Consider the following 19,384-nt stretch of genomic DNA (forward strand, 5'->3'; position numbering starts at 1 on the left):
CTTTTTTTAACCATTATTATTTTACGATATTTTTCTAGATACGGAGTATGCTCGAATGCCACCAGTATTTAACTTCGATCGTTACGAAATTTGCGTTAATCAAAAAGATGGTATATATTGTACTATAAATATTGACCTAGTTACTGACGAAGAAAATGATCTTTTCAATATTATACAGGTAAGTAATAAAGCAATCTTACTTCTTATTAATATTATAAATGCGAATGTTTAGATGGATGGATCGATTTTTGTTTGATAGTATATCCAAAACGGCTCAACGGATCTCGATGAAATTTGACACATATGTAGATGTAGTGCAAATAGTGTTCTACAGCTACTAATTAAGTTTTTTTTTAATTCTGCGCGGTCGGTGTCTCGAACAACGGCTAGTATTATATAGTTTTTCAAAAGCTTGATCTAGTCGTTTTACCACAAAATAGGATCTGCGATACAAATTCAATTTTGGTATTCATCATGGCCTTCTAATTGTCTCAAAATTCTCACAATATCTCGTGGTAGCATCGCGCAATTTTAATTGAATTAATTTAATATTTGTCAAAAGGAATATTTAACAATTAACTCGGTTTTAGTTGCTGCAAAGATTTTAATTTCAATGAATGACTTTGAGTACTTTTTTGACACGCTCAACCTTTTGTTTTTCAAATAGAAGGAAAATATGCAGTGCGCTTGCTCGACCATGAACATCATCCGAATGCTATCTTGATCTTTCAACTCTTTTTTTTTTCATATTTATTACTTTTAATAACATTGCATAAATTATACAAAACATTTTTAAAAGATTTTATTAAAATTCATCTCTTTATTTTTGTTTTTTTATCAATTAACCGTTGGTATCTGAGACAAAAATGTCTTTATAAAATACTAGCTTTTACCCGCGACTCCATCCGCGCGGAATAAAAAATAGAAAACGGGATAAAAATTATCCTATGTTCGTTTCCTGGTTCTAAGCTACTCGCCCACCAATTTTCAGTCAAATCGATTCAGCCGTTCTTGAGTTATAAATAGTGTAACCGACACGACTTTCTTTTATATATATAAAATATATATCGTAATCCTTGTCATTATCTTTGATTTAACAATATGTTTTAAACGGATATTTCGGTCTCGAAAACCCACGGTCCGTCATCGTCGTCAAATAAACAACATTACGGTTGATAGATTGATCTAAGAATTGGCTATACCTTTAGTTTTTATTAGACTAGAGATATCTAGCGTCATTGCAAAACCAAAATTGCTGACAAATAAAGTAGATGGTATAGATATTAAAGAGAACTTAAAAATCCAAGATAACTTTGTAAAGGCGACATCCACAAAAATTTCCAAAACATATTATTGAGGTTACACTTTAAGTGACTGGCCTTTTTGAAAAATTGAATACAGCTGTAATCTTAAAAAAGAATTAAATATGTTTTATACAGGCTTTAAGAGAGTTCAAAATCATTGTTAGAAAGAAAAATGTTTGCCATTTTAACGAAAAATCTTTTTATAACTGTATATTACGAGTAGTCGAATAGCTTCAAATTTGTCTTTGATATAAGTACAACATAACCAACTATAATAACGGTAATAGTAAGGAAATTAAATATCTTTTAAAACATTATTTGATATCCAGGTTAAGACTCCGTCACCGTGTAGTTAAAAAAACGTAATAAGTAGCCTATGTGTTCTTCCAGACTATATTCTACATCTGCGCCAAATTTCATCAAGATCCGTTGAGTCGTTCCAGAGATGTTTTCAAACAAACATCCAACTAAATATTAACATCTATATATATGAAAGAAAGTCGTGTTAGTAACACTATTTATAACTCAAGAACGGCTGAATCGATTTTACTGAAAATTGGTGGGCAGGTAGCTTAGAACCAGGAAACGGACATAGGATAATTTTTACCCCGTTTTCTATTTTTTGTTGCGCGCGGACGGAGTCGCGAGTAAAAGCTAGTTTATGATATTATCTATATATATAAAAGAAAGTCGTGTTAGTTACACTATTTATAACTCACGAACGGCTGAATCGATTTTACTGAAAATTGGTGGGCAGGTAGCTTAGAACCAGTAAACGGACATAGGATAATTTTTATCTATATATATAAAAGAAAGTCGTGTTAGTTACACTATTTATAACTCACGAACGGCTGAATCGATTTTACTGAAAATTGGTGGGCAGGTAGCTTAGAACCAGTAAACGGACATAGGATAATTTTTACCCCGTTTTCTATTTTTTATTCCGCGCGGATGGAGTCGCGGGTAAAAGCTAGTTTATGATATTAGTAAGATTAGTATGGATATAACCAGTTATACTATTTTAATTCTATGATAATATATTTAATTGTTTTATTACTACAGGAATATAGCGAAAGAAAAGAAACACATTACAATCACACGAGGCTATTTCACGGCGTTTGTGTTAGCAAAATGTGTTCCGACTATTTGAAAAAAAACTCATCAGAAGATTTTAAACTAGTTGTCGAGAGATGTTTAAATGATACCTATTGGAAGAATTACAAATTAAAAACTAAACTACACGACAACATAATTTGTAACTATAATAATAAGCAGATGGATAAGAAATTTGACCTGTTCGATGTTGCCTTTGCAATGTTTTGTTTATTTTTAATTTTATTTAACTTAATAGGAAGTGTTTATGATTTTTTTATAAAAGGAAATGAAGGTAAATATATCTTAATATCGTTAAATTTTGATTATTGGATAGATTTCCTTCATGAATTTTCACTAAAATCGGCCGCTTTCCGCTTTTTTTTTTTGTAAATTCTCCAATCTTGATGTGCTCTCTTCTCTTCTTGATTTAATTATCATTCATTTTTTATTTTTAAATGTTATAATTGCCACGTGATTTATAGGAAACAGCAAAGCAACCTCTGCCCTTTTACACCCGCACTTACAGAGAAGTCGCACAGATAAATATTTACCCTTTCTATGCGTCCTCACCTCCGCTAAATTTAAAAACAAAATTGTAATTTGTATGTTCTTTTGTACAGTTATTGAAGTGGATATTATAAATTAGAATAGACTGAGTTATCCCTTCCATGTTATGCAATTATTCAGGTGGATGCAAAGGAGCCAACTGAAAACCAGTGCAGGGACTGTTTAGGCCGTCTCTGCATACGCTGAGTTGGCCCCTTTTACCACATTTCTCTTAAATTATTTTCAAAAACATGTGCTGTGAATTGTTTTTTTCTCTTGTGTCTTTGTGGTAATAAATGAGTTTCTTTCTTTCTTTCTAAATCCATTTCCTCTTCTCATTATTCCCTTATAAAAGGGTGGGAAGGAGACGTAGTCTAAACTTCCACTTCACGCCCGTCTTCTGTGTGGCCGTGATATTTCACCGGTCGACCGGGCCCATTCGCGCACCCACCCAACAACAACCAACAACGCGGCCAGCAAATATTGGTGTTGTTTGAAATACCATAGTCGACGACTGATTCTTTTTGGAATTGACATGAAATATTAGTAAATTATTTTTAATAATCTGCTAATCATTTTCCCATTTTCCTATACACTACGAGGGTCGGCGCAGCATGTAGTACTTTTCTATATTAGCCGTCAAAAATGACAGTATTTGATTCAACATTTAAAAAAAAATACCTAATTAAGATCTCATCGATTTTTCCAAAGGTCACCTTAACATATTAATGTAAATAGAAATAACACTTTACAAATAAAAGATAAACTCAATTACGAAAATGCCTGGAGATCGAGGCTTCATCAAAATTGAATATATTTTTTTTTTTTTTATAGGAGGCAAACGAGCTACGCACCGCCTAAAGTTATTTGATCCGACGCCCATGGACAAAAAAATAATAAATAAATAAATGAGCCAATTCAATGAATTGATCTATACAAATTTTAAAATATTTTGTAGTAAAGTAGGTGTTTCGATTATTATTGAAGTCCGGTTAAATTTAAACGAAATGGATACAAAAACTCATATGAGAAGCGTCATGGCGCATTCATAAATTTCCCACGCATTGTCACTTTTATCACAAGAGATACATCTATTGCCTTTTATTATACCATAAATATTAATTTATATGTTCATGAAAAACTATACTTTGTAATTTCAGAGAACAAGTGGTTGCTATGTTTCTCAGTGAAACAAAACTGGCGCAGACTTACGGCACCTACAAGAAACGGTTCCAAGCGGAGGGTTACCCGTCTTTTTGGACTTAATGGCATGAGGTTCAAGTATTATATATTTAACTTCAAACTTTCGTGGTTTTTACTAATATAATGTTCGTAAGAAACGGGATTCTTACCACGATTAGGCTGTTTGAGCTCCCGATATTTCGGCACAGTTGCATGCGCCATGTTCACGGGTTGACTGGTGTTGTGCGGTAGTGTAAAAAATGTTAAAGATAGCCGTATCGGTCTACCTTCTTCCTGATTCGGCGACCACTACCACTGTCCGCGTTCTCACTGCACATTAAGTCCGCACTCGATGTTATTTTTGTTTGTCGACAAACTACACTCACTGTGTCCACATTTGTGCGCGTACTCGAAGTCGGTTGCTGTCCAGTCTTGTTGTAATACTGGATCACTGGATTCCAGGCACTCGACAATTTAAACCCATCTTCGCGATTGAAGTTTTTGCATTTAGCAATTTCAATTGCTTCTCTAACCAATCTTGGTATGTAGTGGCGTTCTGTCGATAGTACCTGGGGACTATGAAGTTCAATCCAGTGATTGGTGGAGGGGTCCAAAAGGTGTTCAGCTATAGCCGACTTCTGAGGATCGTTGGTTTTGGACCCCTCCACCAATCACTGGATTGAACTTCATAGTCCCCAGGTACTATCGACAGAACGCCACTACATACCAAGATTGGTTAGAGAAGCAATTGAAATTGCTAAATGCAAAAACTTCAATCGCGAAGATGGGTTTAAATTGTCGAGTGCCTGGAATCCAGTGATCCAGTATTACAACAAGACTGGACAGCAACCGACTTCGAGTACGCGCACAAATGTGGACACAGTGAGTGTAGTTTGTCGACAAACAAAAATAACATCGAGTGCGGACTTAATGTGCAGTGAGAACGCGGACAGTGGTAGTGGTCGCCGAATCAGGAAGAAGGTAGACCGATACGGCTATCTTTAACATTTTTTACACTACCGCACAACACCAGTCAACCCGTGAACATGGCGCATGCAACTGTGCCGAAATATCGGGAGCTCAAACAGCCTAATCGTGGTAAGAATCCCGTTTCTTACGAACATTATATTATATATTTGGTTACAGAAAAAGAAACGAGTCGACAATCTTATTGAATTTCGTCGTTCTAATTTTTATGTAGTTTTAAAAACTATTTTTCCGCATTATGGTTACACCGCGATGACTTCAAGATTCGTTGATAAAGTACCATTTTGATTCGACATCAATTTTTCAAAATATATTCGAAACTTTTTTTTTACGATATGACACAAATGAAGTCCTAGCACCTGATGTTCCGTGAACACGATAGTCATCTGCAATAGTAAACTACTTAACTTATTTTTAAAACTCAATAACTATTTACAGATTGATATCAACGTTTATGATGATAGTTGTGCATTCTATACTGCCTTTTGTGATAGCCGGAGACAATACTAAGAAAGTAGAAGATGTAAGTTTTTACATTTTCGAGAGACGATTCAAAGCAACTTGTTTTAACGACGGGTAGTTGCAGGAATGGCCTGCTCAGCCTATGCACTACCAGGGTGTGGTCCTGGTAGTGCATAGCTTGAGACAGACTAAGACCAAGACAGAACGAAATGGAAGTTATTTTGCTATATGAGTGCCAGAGGCCAAATTTTAGGCCTACCTGCCCTTTTACAATATGGAAAGAATGAAAAGGGGAATTTAATAGGGCATCTACAGTGGTAGATCCCACAACAACATTTGTTGGTTGCATGAATGGGCCGGGAAACCGGTGAAATACCACAACCACATACAAATCAGGCGTAAAGTGGAAGCAATTACGCGTTTCGTCTGAGGAGTGAGGTGCCGGAGGCCTGATTTTAGTTCTCTTTTCCTTCCTAACCTGTTTCATTAGGAAAGGATGGGAAGGGGAAGTAGATTAGGCGGAAGAGAGAACGCATAGGAAGGGGAAATATCCTCTTTCTGTGCGTCCCCTTCTCCATTGATTAAATGGACGCAACGCATCTACATTTGCGAATGTCTATGGGCAACGGTCGCCTCGCTATTTCAGGGAATTCAGGTGGCCTTTTGCTCATTTGCAACCTTTTGATATAAAAAAAAATTAAAAAAGTATGATTGTATGTTTTCTTTTACAGGCGTACAACAGTATCTTGTACCACATATTGTTTGACGGAACTATACTCGTGCAGACATTCTTCGTTATCTCTGGCTGTTTATTAGCTTACAATCTAGAAATGTTTACGGTGAAAGAAAAATTAAATTGGAAGATTATATTTAAAAGAACATTTGCAAGATGGCAGAGGTAAGAGGTCTGTGTAGTAGATTTTATATATTCACTAGCTGTCGCCCGCGACTCCGTCCGCGCCGTTCGTAGATTTACCATAGCAGCGCCATCTATTGATTACTTACTCAACCCAGTCGAAAGGTATCGACATCTGTTAGAATCATTTGGAGTTAACAGATAATTGTGACTGTCAAATAATAACAGACAAATAATTAGCAATAAATTAAAATTGCGACTATAATTTGAGATTTAAACTATCCTATCTCTCAAGTTGGATCGAACTGCACATGGTGTGCGAATTTTATTATAATCGGTTAAGTGGTTTAGGAGTCCATTGAGGACAAACATTGTGACACGAGATTTATATATATTAAAGATTAATATAGAAATCAGTACAATAAGTGTTAACATGACAATAATATTGTAGATATCTTATTTCAGATTTACACCTCCGTATGTTATTGTGTTAGCATTTACCATGACTTTGGCCAGATTTGCCGGATCTGGACCTTTATGGCACGTAAGTATGTTATGATTTTTTACGTAACAAGTCAACATTCAATTTACTATTAATTAATGTGTCTGCATAGCTCTGTTTTAAAAGGTTTTAAAAGTAAAAAAACGGTTTAATTTTCTTATATTAAAACGTCTACCAACGTCAAAATAGTAGTTTGCTTTTGCAGTTTAAATTGTACAGTTGTATAATAGTTGTGTAAGACAAAGTCGAAGTAATCATCTGATACAGTTAAATGAGAAATTAGACTAATTCTTAGTCCTCTTTCCCTTCCTACCCTTATAAGAAAAAGGTGGAAAGGGGAAGTGGAGTTGACGAGGGAGGCAATGCATGCAAGGGGATATATTCTATTTTTGTGCGTACCCTCCTCCATCGATTAGAGATAAGCACCGCATCTGAAATTGCAGATGTATATGAGCAGCTTTCATTTTACTATTTTCGAACTCAGGTGACCGTTCGCTCGTTTGCCACCTTATGATATAAAAAAAGAAAATATTATAGTTACTAATAAATTAATTTATTTTAGAAAATAGTGCATAGTGAAGTCCAAGACTGCCGACGCGACGGATGGCTGAACATGCTCTACGTCAACAATTACATAGATAGATCTCAATGCATGATGCATACTTGGTGAGAATTTATAAAATATAATTTTCTTTATTATCTCGATGGCTCCTATGTATAAGGGCCTAAGTAACAAATTGGGCATTTTTAATTTTTCGTGTTAAAAGTTTAGTTAACAACATGCACTAAACAAAATACACATTTACACGTGTAAATGTTATTTTTTTGCTGATATAAAAGGTCATAAGCGGCCTATTTTCCTAAACTGTGGAAATTTTGAGAGCCTCTCCTGAAAAATTGTCAATTTGCATCTTGGCCCTTATTCGTAGGAGTCATCGATGTACATTGTAATAACAAGTTAAACCTGTTTTTTTCTCCTCGAAATGTAATATAAAATATATAAATGCTTATTCAATTTTATGTGACGAGTGTTTTGGCAAAATTTAAATCGTGCACAATGAAATAATATTTGACTCCATTATTAGTCTCAATTACAACTTCATGTATCACAGTTCATACTAGAACCAAAGTTGTTTAGTGATTGGAGTATAAATTAACTAGATCTGATGAAATTCCCCATTCAACTATGGATTTTAGGAACTTTTTGTTCACCTATGTATGTACACGTCTTCGGTTATTCTTTCAGGTATTTAGCAGCAGATATCCATTTGTCTATCCTTGGATTGATCACATTAGTAGTAGCAAAGAGTAATCGAGCTAGAATTGTTATGTTATCATTTTTATTTAGTATTTCTCTGGTGATTCCTGCTCTACAAACGTACTATCAAGACCTGTACGCGTATTTCACTATTACTCCTGAGTAAGTATGTGTGTATGTCACCATAAAATTCTTACGACAGTTCTTATGAAAATTCCTTATTGTATGTTTTGTTTATATATGTGGTGGCAAACGAGCAAGCGGCCACCTGAATTCGCTGACATGGTTAAGCGACCGCTGCCAGCAGTCATTCACAACTGCGGATGCCTGACGGAGCAGGAGCCGCACAGAAAGATAATATTTCCCCTATGCATCTCCATCTACATTAAATTCATTTCTCCTTCCTATCCTTTTTTTCCTTATAAGAAAAGAATGGGAAGACAAAACTTATCAGAATGTACGCGAAATTGTTTCCACTTCACCCCTGTCTTCTATATAGTCGTGGTATTGCAGCGGGCGAGCCGACATATTCGTGCAACAGATATTGTTGTTGCTGGCGTCTACCACTGTTAAACATATTACTACCGTTTAATACATTATTTATTGCAGGTCTTGACCATAACAAGAAAATCTAAAATTTTATGATATAATTATATTTTGGTTATATCATCATGAACTTAGACTATTTCATGTCGATATTATTTTTTCAGATTCGTTAGAGCACTGTTCAGAAATGATCCTACATTCAATGCGTACAGGCGCACCCACACGAACATATCTTGTTATATCACAGGCCTTAGTCTCGGACTTTTGATTAGTAAATTACAAAAAAAGAAGATGAATACAAAAATATCTGCGGTAATACGGTTACCTTTTTTTAAATTGTTTTCTAAGTCATACCGTTATGAAGTCATGTAATTTTTGCACTTAAACCAACTTTAGTATTAATTTCGACTGTAGTAATTTAGCAGCAATTATTTAATTTCAAGCTTTTGCAGTTCTATAATGGTTTATAAATATTTTTTTAATAATCCATTCTACTTTGTTGTTATACTTTACAACCTTCTTCTACTTCACATTAATTAAACTATAAATTACCATTAGTCAAGTAGCTTCATTTTGGCTTCTGTTTTAGAAATACAAATATTTGTATTGGGCAATTGTACCGATTGGTATAGCAGTAATACTCACCAGTGGCATATTCTATATGGACGGCATGGTGGCTCCTCTCATCTACAAAGCAATACACTCCAGCACATTGCGAGCTGTTGCTGGGATCTTATTAAGTGCAATCATACTAGGAATGGTACTCAGAATCGAAGGTTAGTTTATAAGAAGTCCTCCACTTTCTTCTTCTAGATCAGCAAATACATTATTTGTTGTACGTTCACTACCGAACGTAAGTTTTCCTATAGCCAAAAAATTGGTCTACTCTAAGGCCCACTTGCTTACGAAGAATCACTAGTCTATCGTATAGGACTAACTCCAGTGGTAGACGGCACCAATAACAATATCGATTGCACAGTGGGCTTGCCCGGTGCAATACCACGACCACAGAGAAGACAGGCGTCAAGTGGAAGCAATTCTGCGTACTGTCTGATGAGTGTCCGTAGGCCTAAATTTAGTATCCTTCCTATAAAGAGATAATTGGAAAGGGAAGTGGATTTGATGGTGGAGGGCACGCGTAGGAAGGGCAATTTTCTCTATCTGTGCATTTCTTCTTCTGTTGATTAAAGGTAGGCAATACGTCTGTAATGTGCAGCGGTCTTTTCTCCATTTCGGCTAGTTCAGGGGCCCGCATACTCGTTTGCCACCTTATAATGTAAAAAAAATAGGATAATAAGCCGGTACATTTATTGAATATGTATAAAAATTTGTTCTACCATCAGTTCTACCAACAATTATCGACTCATCTTACTTATAATTTTACCGGAAATGTTTATGGTCTACAGTGTTCAGCTGTCTTTGCTCTGTTACCGATATCCTTTTAAGAAACTGTTTATCAACATTTTATTATTGTAATACTTCAGATACCTACAGAGGAATCTTGGAGTGGCGCGGCTGGACAACGCCAGAGCGGCTGTGTTACTCCGCGTACCTCCTGCATCTCATTGTCATACAAATTCTCACTGGCACACGGACTACCTTGATATACATAACAGAGTTTCAAATAGTAAGTCTATTTTATAAACACCTATAGGTAACAGTATAGGATAGATCTGTTCATTAAAAGAAAAGAGGACTGTAATTCGACCACCGGCACCTCCGTACAGCTCGAAATCACATCGGTTTCTGTACGACCGCGGTATTCGCCAGTGGGCTGTTCACTTTTTCTTCTCTCAGTTAAAGGATGGAGCCAGCAAAAATCGTTGGTACAATAAGTTATTTAAAATACGAAAGTGTTATAGGAATTAGGTGTAATCAAATTTCTGGGTTTTGTATGGCAAACAAGGTTAACTTTTTACCAGCGTGAAATTCAATTTAATTGGTTACATAGTATAATTTTCTGTTCGTAAGAAACGGGATTCTTACCATGATTAGGCTGTTTGAACTCCCGATATTTCGGCACAGTTGAATGCGCCATGTTCACGGGTTGACTGGTGTTGTGCGGTAGTGTAAAAAATGTTAAAGATAGCCGTATCGGTCTACCTTCTTTCTGATTCGGCGACCACTACCACTGTCCGCGTTCTCACTGCACATTAAGTCCGCACTCGATGTTATTTTTTGTTGTCGACAAACTACATTCTTACTAATCGTGGCAAGAATTCCGTTTCTTACGAACAGTATATTAGTAAAAACCACGAAAGTTTGAAGTTATATAGTATAATTTTGTTTTGATCTTACTATTCCTTGTTTCTTGCGAATAGTATAGCCCACAAAACATCTTTTGCACGAATGGACCCTTTCGTCCGATACAAAATCATGACCACACAGAACACTTGTGCGTTCCAGAGACCTAATTTGAGTCTTAGGGGAAGTGGAAATGTTCTTTTAATAATAAGAGCATTTGTCGCTTTCCTATTTTGGTGAACGTTGGTGGCACTATTAAAAAACTATTATTTTTTCAGATTCTTGTAACAGTTGGCACGGCCGTAGTAACTTTCTTGATCGCTGTTCCCTTCTGGTTGCTAGTCGAAGCGCCAATCTCACAGTTCATAAATCTTGCCTACCCTGTAGACTACAAATAGACCGGAGATTTATAATTATTAAGAATAAATTAAAATTAACAAATATTTATTTATTTATTTGAACATTTTGCCTTTTCCAGGCGTCGTTACATATAATTTTTTAACATACAATACAATAACAAATTACTTATTACTAGGAATTACTATACTATTAAATTAGAAAGAAAGTAAGAAAGAAAGAAATACATTTAATATACGTTACCTATTTATTGCCTTATGTGTGCATGCTTATTAGAGTTTAGTTAGAGGTTAAATTGTTTGGAATTTTTAAAGTATTCTTCTATAGTGTAAAAACATTTCTTTATTAGAAAATGTTTTAATTTTCTTTTAAATTTAATAAATACTACTTCTTCTCTTATTTCTTTAGGTAAGTGGTTAAACATTTTATACAGCCATATAATAAGGACTTTCATTTAACATTTTAATTCAATAAATATTTAATAAAGCCTATTAATTTAAACTACAATTTTTGGTATACCTAAATGGGTATTATTATAAGCCTTTATGGCTTTTAATCATCGGTTTGTTAGTTTTTTCGAATATAAACTAAGCACAATACTTAAATAAAAACATACTAATATACAAAAATATGCATCATGTAAAAAAACATAATGTTATGTACGTGTACTTAGTCATTATGTAGTTAAAATTGGCTAATGTCTTTCACATGCTATTTATCTTCTGAAATCTACTTAATTACTTTGTTATATTTTATAAATTCATCAGCAACAATATTTTTGTGAACAATTCTTAGTAATATTATTTTTGTGGTATTTTTGTAGAATTTATTTTAATTTTTAATTGATGTAATGTTTTATTAGCCTTGAATGTTTTTGCCGTGTATTACGATTTATTATAAGGATTCATATGGAATATAACATAATAGCGCTGTAAGCTTACGACGCTGTTTTTCGTGTGCATTATAATCGACTTTTGTTCACAATAACATGGTTATTGTGAGACATCCATAGATAATAGATATATGCCAACAAGGACTATTATTTAGCAAATTTAAGGATCTATAATTACTCCATACATCATTTTTATGTAGGTCATATAGTTTGACCTACGTAAGCCCAGAAAGCAAAATTGTGCTTTTCATTGTAACGCGATGTAGCATTTTTTGTTTCCGCGTAATTTTATTCTTTCGATATCTCCTAAACTATTAGACAGAATGATATAGTTTCAAAGGCAAATATAATTTACATTAAATTCTCTTGATAATGAACACATTTATTTACATAAGGGTTAATACTGAACTTGAATAATAGCGTCGGAAATAGGGCATGAATTTAATTAATGTTTCTAAAAAAAATGATTATTGTGAGAAAACTATAAAAGATAGATATATGCTATCGCGGACTTTTATTACACATATTTAAAGAGCTACAATTCGTTCGTACATCATTTTTATGCAGGTCCTATAGTTTAGCCTACGTAAGCGATGAAAGCAAAAATGTCCCTAATTTTCGCAACACATTTTGAAGCTAAATTCAAAATCTACTAGTCTTCTAGTTATTTTAAAAAAAAGGGACCCATATAGCAAGCACTTCCTTTCGATTAAAATTATTTTTATCAAAATCGGACCATCAGGGGCGGAGCATCGCGGTAACACACATAGAAAAAAAAAAACAGTCGAATTGATAACCTCCTTCTTTTTGAAGTCGGCTAATAAAATAAACTACCTTATAATCGTTACATATTTTTTTTTATATACAACTTCCTCACCGTAATGTAGGCTAAATAAATATTGTTGTCCTACGGGGAACTCGAGGATAATCTGGATTTAAATCGGCTAAACTAAATAATCTGAAAACTCATCTGTACCTTATATAATCCTCACGACACAGGCTTAGCCTAGTGTGAGGGTTATAGGAAATAGAAATTTAAGAAATAAGTAAACTTTGTTTATCTATATCGCCAAATCTAAACTGTAAATTCCTTTTGTCAATAAATCTTTCATTTCATTTCATTAACATGCAAATGACTTTAACGATTCTGTTATGAATAAATAAATAACCTAAAAAACACATAATACATGCCGTATATCGTATTATGTTTCTTTGACCATTCAACTATATAAATCTTACTTCTTACTAATATTATAAATGCCAATGTTTGGATGGATGGATGGATGGAGATTTGGAATACATGTATAGCCTGGAAAAATACATAGGCTACTAATAAAGTTCTTTTTTATTTCCGCACGGACGGTATCGCGGGCGACGGCTAGTTATTATATAAATGCGAGTGTTTGAAAGAGTTTAGAGGGTTTTCATGACACTATTTTATTACTTTTTAGTGCATTTTGTTCGAGATTGTTTTTTTTTTATGAGGTCGGCTATTTTTTTCACATATTACTCGAAAAATCTGCAACGGTTGAATATTGAAATTTGGCACAAATATGCAATCTCACATAGAATACCATTCTGCAAATGTGTCCTGTTCTTGTTTTATTATTTTTTTATTTTGATTTAATATTCGGACAAGTTACAGCTAACTTATAGTTTAATTTTGATATAAATATAAACTTAGGCTAATTAAAAGTTGTCACAGATAGACGTAAATGCAGGTGATGAAATTCACTTCTTGTTGTTTTTTTTAAGCTAATCCACAAAGTCCCTTGTACTCTCAGTCATGCACTGAAGAAACGGTCATTTAAAAATTGTTTGATTTTAAATGCTGACATGTTTAATATATCAATATGATTAGAGATTGAATTATAACATCTGCACGCTCGTACTAAGTAACTGTTCTCCATAATATGTTGTGTTCACGCGAACGAAGCTCACACTTGGGGAACAGTGATGCCTACTTTTTTGAGGAGTTCGGGGCAATCGACCACGCCGTTTACAATATTGCTGAGAAAAGCTAAGTCTGCCACGCGCCTTCTCTCTTCTAGCGGTAATAGATTAAATTTCTTACAACGAGAGTAATAATTGTAAACAAATGTTCCAGCACGGTATTGTATGAACCGAAGAAACCTTCTTTGTACGTTTTCTATGCGGTTTTTGTAGGTGTGATAGCAGGGGTTCCAGACTTGAGAGGCGTACTCCAGGTGGCTACGTACGTATGCACAATATAATATTTTGAAGGTCTTAATAGTTTGAAATTCAGATGACATTCTCAAAACGAAACCTAATGCTTTTGAAGCTTTATTAATAATAGTGTTTATGTGAGTATCAAATTGAAGTTTTGCATCAAAAACGACACCAAGGTCTTTTGTATTAGTTAAGGTGCGAAGTGTAGTATTCTTCAGTTAATAATTGCCCATAATAGGATCTGGTTTTCGCGTGAAAATAAAGTTTAACTAGTTTGTTGAGGAAGCAGTATTCTTGGAATCAATTTAAAACATCTTGAAGGTTCAGTGTATCTTGGTTAGTTTGTATGGGGCAGAGAATTTTCATGTCATCCGCGTAAAATAGATTTTTTGAGTATTGTAAACAATCCGAAATATCATAAATAAATAATGTAAAAAAAAGAGGTGCGAGTAGTGAACCTTGAGGTCATATTGGCGGATGTTAAACCGTTGAGCACTACCGTTTGACACCTATTTTGCACATATGACGAAAACCATTTGAAGAGATTTCCTCTAATACCTACCTGCTGGAGCTTCTGCAGCAGCTTTGTATGGTCTATCCTGTCGAAACATTTACTGTAGTCGGTGTAAACAACATCTACCTGCGAGGGTTCCGACATACTCGTATGTTCGGATAGAAACTCACCACAGAGTATGAGGTTGGATGTTGTAGACCTACCCCTAAAAAAACCGTGCTGTTCTAAGCTAAAAGTATGTTTCAAAATGAAATATAATCGTTTGTGTATTATTTTTTCCAGAACCTTGGCTTTGCCAATACATAATTTCGAGATTGGCCTGTAATTTGTAAGGTCATTTTTCTGTCCTTTCTTATGTATTGGTGTTATGTACAGACTTCCATATAGAAGGCATTATTTATTCATTAAGTGAACGTCTGTATAACAAATTAAGTGGAACTGTTAAGCTTTTCGCACTTACGCACAGGAAAGACGTTTTTAGATGGAATATAAGTGTTACGCAATTCTATTAAGGTTTGGTAAAGGAAACTGACTGAGTTGTCTAGGCATTTGTTGTGGATCTCTTTTTTTATTATTTAAATATTTACGTGATATACATAATTTTAAATTTGATACAGATAATAAATATGGTATCGAATAACACATAGTTCACTAATCATCCTATTTTTTTTTAATTCCGCGACCAAATCTAGTCTTACTACGACATAGTCATCTTTCAGCCATGACCTTGCATCTAAGAGAAGAGAAGAGAAGGGTCTAACTAAGTATATGTGCTCGATATAACGTGTTCTTTTAATCCAAATCAATTTAACATTAATTTTGGACCTTACTAACTCCATAATCACTCTTCGTGAATTCATTCTTCTTTTGATCTAATAACAAAATTATTGTACACGGAAACAAATAACAAAGAATCAGCATAAATGTAAATATAAACGTGTATAAAGCTTACAAAAAGCTACTTGAACAAATGTTTTTTTTTTTTTTCATTTTCAAGAAATAAATCCTAATAGCACTTAACGCATAACTGAATATGGTTCCACATCGGAATAGTTTCATTATAATTTTGTTCAATTTGCGCGCGCGCATGAATTGCTCGTGTGCAAGTGTTAAAAAATAAATACTGATTAAAAATGATTCTAATTTTTTTATTTTATGTATTCGCTGAAAGTACAGCAGTGATATATAATTTGAATGGTAAGTGTGTTTTTTATTTAGAACAATTATATTTCTAATCTATTATTAGGGTAACTCCCAACTAATATTCCCAATCCCTTTTGTACCAAAATTGTTTTATCTTTATTAAAATATATTAAGAAAAATATATAAATTAAATCCCTAAAAATATAACTTAAATTACAGTGTTTTATTTTTATTGTTAGCAAAGGTTATGGAAGACGCCATGTCTATTAAAGCTCTGTTAGTGTTAAGTAAAATTTGAAACATTGGATCACTTTCATAGACAAGTTTGAATGCTACCAAAGAGGACGTACTGCCCACTAAGAATATTGCCTAATGTAAATAAAATCTTACTAATATAAATGCGAATGTTTAGATGGATGGATGTTTGTTTGAAGATATGTCCGGAACAGCTCAACGGATCTTGATGAAAATTGGCACAGATGTAGAGCATAGTCTGGAAGAACACATAGGCTAATTTTTAAGTTTATTTTTAACACGACAGTCGCGGTCAACAGCTAGTCATTACATAAATTGATTTCATTTATTGAATCATTCAATCGTTGTTTTGAATTTATTAGATGTTTGTTATTTTTTATTATTTATTCGTGTTAAATATTTTTATTATTATTTTTAAACTATTATTAATTTTAATATTTTATCTAGATACGGAGTATGCTCGAATGCCACCAGTATTTAACTTCGATCGTTACGAAATTTGCATTAATCAAAAAGATGGTATATACTGTACTATAAATATTGACCTAGTTGCTGACGAAGAAAATAATCTTTTCAATATGATTCAGGTGAGTCATCATCATCATCATCATCAGCTCACTATACGTCCCCATCGAAGGGCTCAGAACCTACCCCAAGTTAGGGGTGAGTAATAAAGCAATATAGTTACCGATGAATTATCTTCAAACGCTGTTTATCCAGACATTTTAGCACTAATTAGGATCTGGGATTTTGTTGCAGCAATTTTTAACCTTCTAAAAGTTGTCTGTAAATTCTCATAATTTATCGTGGTAGCTTTGTGAATAATTATTCAATATCAAAATGCACATTATGAAGCTAATCGCGATTATTTTGTTGTTTCTGTTGCTTCAACAATAGTAGTAGACCATAATATTTGCAACATTTTTTTTGACAAGCTCAACCGTATGTTTTTTTAGCATTAGTTGGGTGAACATGATAAATACGCAGTGCGCTCGGTCGACCATGAATATCGTTCTAATGCTAACTTGATCCTTTATTTAATTTTTAATTATCTCTATTAAAACATTGCACAGATTCATCATCATCAGCTCACTATACGTCCCCACTGAGGGGCTCGGAGCCTACCCTAACTTAGAGGTGACTAGGTCATAGTCAACCACGCTGGCCCAATGCGGGTTGGTTGTCTTCCCACATATCTTTGAATTTCTTCTCAGATATGTGCAGGTTGCATCACGATGTTTGCCTTCACCGTAAGAACGTCGAATAAATGTACATATGTAAATCGAAACTCGAAAAACAGATTGGTTCATGGCGGAATTCGAACCCAGGACCTGCAGATTGCAAGACAAGTGCTTAACCCCTAAACCACCGAAGCCACAGATTATACATTGTATTTTATATTTTTTGGATCAAATTAGTCAATGTAATCCAAAATGTCGGTCGATAGATTGACACTGTTAATAATCAGTGTCGTTGCAAAACAAAAAAACAGAACATAAAAATCCAAGATATCCGTGTAAAGGCGGCATCCACAAGAATAGAGAACATATTCAAAGGTTGTACCTTAAAATAACTGGATCATATTCTTAGATTTTTCACCATGTTAGGTGAAAAATCGAAGAATATGATGAATTTCCAGTGTAGTCTGTAAAAAAAGTGTTATATATGTTTATAAAGGTTGTACGAGAGCTGAAAGTTACTGTTCTTCTTCTAAAGAATCTTATTATTATTATTAATTCAATAGATTCAAATCTAACACTAGATATGTTAAATATATTTGATATAAGTACACCATAACTGTAAGTTAAGTTTATAATATAAACGCAAAGAGGCCCTCTGAAAACGAAGTAAGGAACGATATTGGCCGTCCTTACATTAGCGAGTAACCTTTAAAACACATATTTTTTAGTTGTTATAAATCTACTTTTATTATATTTTTATTGTGGATATAAAAAGTTTTCCTATTCTAATTCTATGATAATATATTTAATTGTTTTATTTCTACAGGAATATAGCGAAAGAAAAGAAACACATTACAATCACACGAGGCTATTTCACGGCGTTTGTGTTAGCAAAATGTGTTCTGAATATTTAAAGAAAAACTCGTCAGAAGATTTTAAAATTATCGTCGAGAAATGTTTAAATGACTCGTATTGGAAGAATTACAAGTTGAAAACTAAACTAAACAAAATGATTTGTAACAATCATGAAAATCAGATGGATAAGAAATTTGAACTGAACGATATTGCCTTTGCAGTATTTTGTTTATTATTAATTATATTTAACTTAATAGGAAGTTTTTATGATTTTTTCATAAAAAGAAATGAAGGTGAATATTTCTCAATCTCCTTACACTTCTACTAGCGGTTGCCCGCGACTTCGTCAAGGAAGAATTAAATAGCCATTAATATGTCCGCGTGTATCAGCTACCTTTCGTCCAAGTTCTGTCAAAATCGGTCCGGCCGTTTCGGAGATTACCTGGAAAAAACGTGGTCTTGCGGATAGACATACAGACAGACACGTAAAGATTTAAAAAAATTGTTTTTCGTTATCAGTTACGCGAATATGTCACGTGTACGAAATATTTATATTTTTTCAATATAACATAGAGACAATCCAATTTTATTATGATGTAGTGATTAATGGATAGACTTCCTTCATTAATTGTTACAAAAATTGACAGCTTACCGTTTTTTTTTTAGTAAATCTTGATAATTTCTCCCACTCTTCTTGATTAAATTATCATTAATTATTTTCTAATTGTTAGGAAATATGATCAAATTACTTTAAATAATCTGCTGATCATCATCGTCAGTATCTTCCTTCCCTTCTTTCTTCCTTCTCTTCCATTTCCCTGAGCACTACACGGGTAGGTTAAAATATGTAAGTAAGAATCTCATTTCATCGAATTTTCCAAAGGTCACCTTGACATAGCAAATAAAAAATATTTATTGTAAGTATAAATTGCTTATTTCTATTTACAATACCAGATTTTACAAATGCTAATTTCGAATTACGCATAATGCCCAGAGATATCTTGGCTTAATCCAT

At 33.8% G+C, this 19,384-nt stretch overlaps 1 protein-coding gene across 1 annotated transcript; it reads left to right on the top strand.

The window, feature by feature from the left end:
• Nucleotides 1–43: 43 nt before the first annotated feature.
• LOC106716706 (nose resistant to fluoxetine protein 6-like) lies at nt 44–18,514 on the top strand (the record flags this gene model as incomplete). The annotated part of the gene is made up of 12 exons (XM_045681678.1): nt 44–178; nt 2,367–2,691; nt 4,106–4,220; nt 5,553–5,637; nt 6,308–6,474; nt 6,898–6,976; nt 7,497–7,600; nt 8,181–8,354; nt 8,903–9,050; nt 9,328–9,514; nt 10,223–10,365; nt 18,341–18,514. Coding segments are annotated over exons 1-12 (1,824 nt in total), but the record flags the coding sequence as incomplete, so codon positions are not given.
• Nucleotides 18,515–19,384: the final 870 nt, after the last annotated feature.

Source organism: Papilio machaon, chromosome 16 (assembly GCF_912999745.1).
Source record: "Papilio machaon chromosome 16, ilPapMach1.1, whole genome shotgun sequence".
NCBI lineage: Eukaryota > Metazoa > Arthropoda > Insecta > Lepidoptera > Papilionidae > Papilio > Papilio machaon.